At 41.9% G+C, this 7,730-nt stretch overlaps 1 protein-coding gene across 1 annotated transcript in view; it reads left to right on the top strand.

The window, feature by feature from the left end:
- The window catches only part of WDR59 (WD repeat domain 59), a 152,038-nt gene that overhangs the window by 105,182 nt on the left and 39,126 nt on the right, over nucleotides 1–7,730 (top strand). The window contains exon 18 of the mRNA XM_011976799.1: nucleotides 1,619–1,772. Coding sequence (XP_011832189.1) covers nucleotides 1,619–1,772 — 154 coding nt within the window. The remainder of the gene's footprint in view (nucleotides 1–1,618; nucleotides 1,773–7,730) is intronic.

Raw genomic sequence — 7,730 nt, 5'->3', positions numbered from 1 at the left:
TTATTTATTTATTTATTTATTTATTTTTTTTTTGAGACAGAGTCTTGCTCTGTCACCCAGGCTGGAGTGCAGTGGCACGATCTCGGCTCACTGCAAGCACTGCCTCCCAGGTTCACGCCATTCTCCTGCCTCAGCGTCCCAAGTAGCTGGGACTACAGGCACCCACCATGACACTGGCCTAGTTTTTTGTATTTTTTAGTAGAGACGGGTTTTCACCGTGTTAGCCAGGATGATCTCGATCTCCTGACCTCGTGATCCACCTGGCTCAGCCTCCCAAAGTGGTGGGATTACAGGCGTGAGCCACCGTGCCCGGCCTATTTATTTTATTTTTTATTTTTTGAAACGGAGTTTCGCTCTTGTTCCCCAGGCTGGAGTGCAATGGCACAATCTCAGCTTACCACAACCTCCGCCCCCCGGGTTCAAGCAATTCTCCTGCCTCAGCCTCCCGAGTAGCTGGGATTACAGGCATGTGCCACCAGCCTGGCTCATTTTGTATTTTTAGTAGAGACGGGGTTTCACCCTGTTGGCCAGACTGGTCTCAAACTCCTAAGCTCAGGTGATCTGCCTGCCTCAGCTTCCCAAAGTGCTGGGATTACAGGTGTGAGCTACCGCACCCGGCCTTGTGTTTCTTTTTAAAAGCTTTATAGAAAAATAAATAGATAAATAAAAATAAATGCTTTATAGATTTAAATTCCTTATTTAAGGTCTGTGATCCATTTCAAATTAATTTTTGCATGTAATGTGAGTTAAGGGGTCAAAGTTTGTTTTGTTTTGTAGAAAAACAGTTGTTCTAGCACCATTTATGAAAAGATTTCCTTTCTTCATTGAATTTGTATTGATACCTTTGGTGAACATCAATAGATCATATATTTGTGGTCTTTCTGGACTCTCCTTTTTCCTTTGATCTGTTTATCCTTTATGCCAACACTACATTCATAATGTACTTTTATATAGTTCAGTCTTCAAATCTGATACGTCAAGTTCTCCAATTATATTATTCTTGTTTAGTTCAGGTTGGGTATTCTAGGTCTTTTAATAAAATTATGAAATCAGCGTATTAGTTCCTACTACAAAGCCTGCTTGTGTTTTGATTGGAATTGTGTTGACTCTGTAGAACAATTTAGAGAAAACTGATGTCTTAAGAATACGGACTCTTCCAATCCACTAGCGTGGTGTATTTCTCCATCATTGTATGTCTCGTTTAATTTCTCTCAGCAACATTTTGTATTGTCATGCACATTTTCAAAAATTAAATTTATTCCTAGGTATTTGATGTGTTTTAATGCTACTATAAATGAGCTTTAAAAATTATTTTCCAAATGTTTGTTTCTAATTGATAGAACTATAGTAGATATTTGTAGGTTGACCTTGTATTCAAATTCACTTATTCTAGTAATTTGTAGATTCCTTTGAATTTTTCATGTCTGTAATCATAGAAGCATTCTATGCTTCTGCAGATAAAGCATTTTTCAGTGTTAAAAGTTTTATTGACTTCTTTTTCTGGAGTTTCCATCTTCTCATTTTGTCTTCTCCTCTTGGTATCAAGTGCTAAGAATAGCACCGTTGGAAATATGACAGGACTGCAGCCAGTGTGGATAATTATCATTTTCAACTACAGATCTCTCTCAGCCTTGTCCGCTTATCACACTGGCTTGATCGCGCCCATGAAGATCCGCACAGAGGCCCCGGGGAACCTTCGTTTATACAGTGGGAGCCCCACTCGCAGCGAGAAAGAGCAGGTCTCCATCAGCTCCTTCTACTACAAGGAGCGGGTAAGTGCCAGAGCCGCGGCCTTTGAATCTTACCCCTTCTCCTGGATTCTTGTTCCTCAGCTCCTGCCTGGTGCAGCAGCTAGATTAGTAATCCCCCTGTAACTGTTCACTTTCATAATCAGTTTGTTCAAGAAAGCCATTGCTTTGTTCCTTTCGGTTGGTTTTACCTGCTCTAAATTGTGTGTGTATGGGTTGGGGGGTAGTTCTTATGGTCCATAATCTTTACTCCCCATTTAACCCTGTCCTTGTAATCTGCATTCACTGAGCTGATTCCCATTATTTCAGGGTAGAATACCTTAGCTTCAGGTCTTCCATGGTATTGTGATGTTTGTCAACAAATTAAGGGATGCCTCTGAAGTCTTGGGATCTTAATATATTTGGAACTTCATAGTTGTGAGAAGTCTTAAAGTTAATGTCTAAAAGGTTTTTTTTTTTTTTACTAAGTCTACATGGAAATACATATCTGAGTGGACCAGATGACACAAAAATCACCTGAGCTTGTCCTTATGTGCCTAGTTTCTTAAAGAACTCATTGTCCCTGAGTAGTTATCATTAAGCTGTCAGAAACCTGTGGTGCCAACAATGTAGAGAATGTTGGCAGAGCATAGGAATGATCCTAAGAAAGCTTTCTGTGTTGGCAGATTGCAGGTCTGGGTTAAACAGACTTTTAGCTGACATGATGTTTTCAACAGAGTTACCGCTGAGCACTGCACAAACTCAGGCCTTAGGAATTCTTTGTTGTTATCTCTTGCTCAATGGGAAATAATGGATTGTAATTAATATTTGTTTTTAAAAAAATTGAATTATTTTAGACAAAACACCCATTTCTAGGAAGTATTAGAAGTGCCTTCAGTTCGATTGCAGTAGAATGTCCAACCTTCTTGGTTTACACTGAGAGTTGGCCATCTCTGACTTTATTTTAGGGTTGTATGTGACTAAAATGAGTGGCAGCAAGTGATGTTTGAGACCAGCCAGCCTTGAACAAAACCATTTAGTTGAATAGGGAAAATGTTTTTTTTTTTTTTTCTTCTGGACACTTTCCTATAGTCCCCTTCCTCACATCTCTGATGGAATTCTGCCCACTTGCTTAGTACAGACCTCCTTGGAACACCCACTCATCTATATCATCTCCAGGTCCTTTCCATTCAAAATTGTTAGTTCTTTTTTCCCACATGTTTGCAGGTAATTGGAGAGATGATTTGATAAACAGGTTGGAACTAAGACATTTCGTTGAGATGAAAGCCAGGCTTATGGTTGGGTACATGTGGGAGTTCTCTTTAGTATCAGGGGCAGGTCAAGGAGATCTTTCAGTCCAAGAGGCAGTTCTGAATTCCTCTTTGATTCGTGTCGTGTGCCACCCATGCTTGGGTTCAGATTGGGCAGAATAGACTGACTAGTAATTTTGACTTTGTGGGGGTGTGTAAAGCCCACAAAAGCCCACAAAAATCAAAATAACTCCGGTTCCAAGATGGGGCCTCTTTTAAGCCTGTGTTCATGTTTTTGATGGTATGGACTTTTTTACTACAAACACCATAATTACAAAGAGGAACCAAGAGCACGTGGATAATTCTCTCATCAGATAGCATATGCAAGGTAGTGGAGGAAGAGTTGTGAAATTTCAGTTCGGGGTGGTTCCCAGTGTTCTGTTCGGCACAGAAAGTGGGCTGTTCGAGCCCCCTAATAGACATAGTAAGTGGCCTTTTATGTATTATTTCAAATAGTGACCAAATAAAATGGGGTGATGCTTTGATTATAATTTCATATGAAACTCTTGTATTGATATATACCAAATACAGAAAAGTTCACAAATCAAAGGCGTGTACAGTTCAGTGAATTAATAATCTCACAGGTCAAGAAATAGAACATTTTAAGAACCTCAGAAACCTTGGATTATTAGCTTAAGTCATACGAAATTGCTGATATTTGACCATTTTTGACCTAAACAAAGATTCTTGTGGTTCAACTTAATAGGTTAACAAGATAAAAATAAGTCAGTCATTTTGTGATGAATTTGACATAAATTTCTCTCTCCTTGAAGTTTGTTCACATTCATCCCATTTACGTAGGGGCCAAGGAGGGAATTACATAAGTGTAATATGGCCATGATATCTTATGTGGGCTACCTTACCTCCCTTACAAAGGTTGATACCCTTGAGGAGCATTTTCTAATCCTCAGCTGTCTAGTTTCACATGTCAAATGATGTCGCTTTTGTTTTGGAAATGATTCCAGTCTACTAAATTTCTGTTTGTGTTTTTGGGTTTTGGAATTTTTTTTTTTTTTTTTTTTTTTTAAAGAGATGAGACTTCACTCTGTTGCTCGTTGCCCAAACTGGAGTGCAGTGGTGTGAACATGGCTCACTGCAACCTCAGACTCCGGTACTCAAGTGGTCCTCCCACCTCAGCCTCCTGAGTAGCTAGAACTACAGGAGTCCACCTCATCACCCAGTTAATTAAAAACAAATATTTGTGTAGAGCTGAGGTCCCACTATGTTGCCCAGGCTGGATTTCTCTGTGTTTAGGTCTTCATTTTTAGCCCAAATTTTTCTCCTACATATTTTTATTCCCTTTTAGATCTCTGCCCCTGAGAGCTTTAAATGAGTAAGAAAAACAGAACAGAATGTAACTGCCTTAAGGCATAGCAGTGAGGGAAGTGTAGTGGTTTTCTGGTTTTGGGTTTTTTTGGTCTGTGTTTTGTAGAGATGAGGTCTTGCTATGTTGCCCAGGCTGGTCTCAAACTCCTGGGTTCTAGCAGTCTTCCTACCTCAGCCTCCCAAAGTGCTGGGATTATAGACATGAGCCATCTCACCCAGCCAGTATAGTGTTTTTTTTTTTTTTTTTTTTTGAGACAGCATTTCGTTCTTGTTGCCCAGGCTGGGGTACGAAGGCGCAGTCTTGGCTCACTGCAACCTCTACCTCCTGGGCTCAAGCAATTCTCCTGGCTCAGTCTCCCGAGTAGCTGGGATCACAGGTGCCCACCACCACACCTGGCTAATTTTTTGTATTTTTAGTAGAGACATGGTTTCACCATGTTGGCCAGTCTGGTCTCGAACTCATGACCTCCGGTGATCCACCTGCCTTGGCCTCCCAAAGTGTTGGGATTACAGGTGTGAGCCACCGCGCCTGGCCCAGTAGAGTGTAATAACAAAACATCTTTATAGAGCCATCTAGAGATTATTGTTTGTTTCTCCTGTGGTCTTGTGTGTTTTTAACCTGCCCTACTTAGGTTATGTTGTTTTATTCACCCAAATATTCTCTAGATGGAATGCTAAGGTTTGCTCCTAAAAATTTTAAAACGTGTGATGCCTCAAAAGCCATCAAATTGCTAACATTAATTTGACAAGTGAACTCTTAATAGCTGATGAAGTGTTGTTCATTCCTAGGGTAAATCAGAAGGCCCAGAACTTAGGATAAGCGTTAGGTGTTGCCTTGCATACATTTAAACATTGTCGCAACCTCCCACTCTTGCTTTAGTTTATGTTACTAAAATAGCTCTGATGTAAATAACTGGAGAGATCTTTAAGTTAATAGAATAATTTCTGATCTCCATAAACAGATACTCATCTTGTTAGCAAGGGTGCTTTCAAGAAGGTCCCTCCTCAGTGTTAGCCTCTTCCTTCCCCTCGTTTCTTCACGGTTCCCATTTCTCCATGGTGTCACTCTGAAGACAGTCCTGCAGGCCCAATGTCAAGACACCGAATTCCCTCATCGCCCCCCAACCACATGCCAGAAAAAATTTGGTATTGAGTCTATTCAAGAATGTCTTCCTTTTAGGAATGAGTATGTGCTCTCAATATATGTTCTCCTTCTTACCTCCTGCAGGGGAAAACGGGCTTCTGCCTATTTCTCCACTTGCACAATGATCTTAGTGTGTGTTAGTGTTCCTCAAACCTATTTGTAGTTCCTTTGTCAGAACTGTGTTGATGTCAGCCTCCATATACCTTGAAATGTGACTAAAAGAACAATGAAATTGAAGCTGTATTTGGAGTGTGATGGGGTGGGAGGGAGGTGAGGGAAGTCGAATACCGTTGTGCTTAGGATCAGATCTTTTAGTCGTTCCAATCCCAACTTTACAGTGTATTATGGTACATTTGAATCCATCGGATGTGTGGGAAGCTTTCATTTTATTCTATATTTTTCCCTTTTAATTTTCTTGGTGTTTTTCTTCCCTCCTCCTGGGTGTAACGTTTTCATGCACAGATGTCTCCTCGCTCTGCCCGGCGGCGTTGGTCCATACAAGCAATTAACGACTTCCCGGTACTGTGCGCTGTGCAAATGCTCTCCTTAACTAATCCTGTCTCTACCCAAGGCCCAAGAATAAAATGCCACCTGCCTGGCTTTGAGGAACCTGAAATGACAGACTAGCTGTTTTCAGGACCAGCAACAGTCGATGTTTTGCTTGGGGGAGTTCAGGCACCAAGGACTGTCTCCTTGTCCAATCACAGAGTTTCAAATGGCTAATATTGTCAGGGATCCTGAATGGACTCTTTTTGCAAAGGAAACTAAATACTGGGTTTCTTGGAAAGAACCCTGATTGTAAGCCGTTAGCTCACCCAATTTCACTTGGAGCATTTGTGTAATTTTTTGGAGCTTTCAAAAGCCTACCTTTGGCATGGGGGGAGCAGAGGAAGATATAAGAGGCTTCCACTATTTTGTCTCTGCTTTTACAATCACAGAGGGAGGTGCCCACCTGCTTCATTGGCATAACACAGAAGCTAGTTTTTATCCTTTGGGAAGTTTCTGGAACAAATTTTTTCCTTACCATCAATATTTTGCGTAGACAGTAAAACCTCCGCTGTGGACATCCTCTCTTCCTTTTCTTTCTTTCTTACTCACTCCTATTGGCCATTTCCCCTCTTCTGTCTTCCTCTCCCATCCCTTCATGTTTCAGTAGTGCCAAGGTGACCTCACGCTGTGCAAGGCAGCCTTGAGGCTTTGTATAAATTTCATTTGGTATAAAGAATACTGAGGGGAATCATCCTATAGCCTTGTCAGGGAAAACCAGTTGGAATCAGAAGCCCCGATTAGCAAGTACCACTGCTGCCAACAGCTTGTAGGTGGAGCCACCAATGGGGCCACCTTCCAAAAGCCTGTCCCAGCCAACCCGACTGCTGAATTTCCACTGATTGTCCAAAAGTCCCTGCTCCCGCTGCTATTTAAACAGGGATTCGTTTAGACTCCCTGCCCGCTCTGCGGATTATACATTGCTAATGGGGTTTCTGCGAAGCAGTTGGTGGCTTATTCTTGGGCTGTTTTTACATTCAACCCATTTATTGGCATTAATGTTGCCTCTGATTGTAGCAGTAACACTGGTGGTACAGTCGCAAGCTGGCTGTTGGTTGTCATTCAGTGCTATTTGCACCAGTGCCTCCCTCCTGCGCCCCAAGCTCCACCCCACTCCGTTCTTCCTTGTTCTCTTTGCCATAACTCCATGAACACCTTTTTGGTTTGTTCAGAGGGGCAGCCTGGTGCTCATCATGTAATAATTTGTCTGTCTTGCTTTGTCTCTCTTCCCTCAATTTCTTCTCCTGAAATCTGTGGGGAGAGGACATTTTCTATTGATGGAGCATTGAAAGGATCAAACCCTTTGCCTCCCAGAGGTACTAACTTTACTGCATAGAGAAGTGTCCATATTTAAGCCCGTCAGAGTGAGACTGGACCAATGCAGGAAGTTCAGGGGCTTTTAGACCATGGCACCCTTCCCGAGTGCAGAAAGATTAACCACACCCTAGCCTCATGTGTCAGTATGCTCTGGAACCAGAGGATCCTAAAAGAAATCCGTATGTTATTACCTGGCAGTTGCACAGACAAGAGAGATTCTGAACATTGCCAGCAAGATATTGAGGTGAAAATTTCTTTTTTTTTTTTTTTTTTTTTGAGACGGAGTGTTGCTCTGTCGCCCAGGCTGGGGTGCAGTGGCCGGATCTCAGCTCACTGCAAGCTCCACCTCCCGGGTTTACG

This window comes from Mandrillus leucophaeus, unplaced genomic scaffold (genome assembly GCF_000951045.1).
Source record: "Mandrillus leucophaeus isolate KB7577 unplaced genomic scaffold, Mleu.le_1.0 Scaffold17, whole genome shotgun sequence".
Lineage (NCBI taxonomy): Eukaryota > Metazoa > Chordata > Mammalia > Primates > Cercopithecidae > Mandrillus > Mandrillus leucophaeus.
This window is presented reverse-complemented; position numbering and strand designations above follow the sequence as displayed.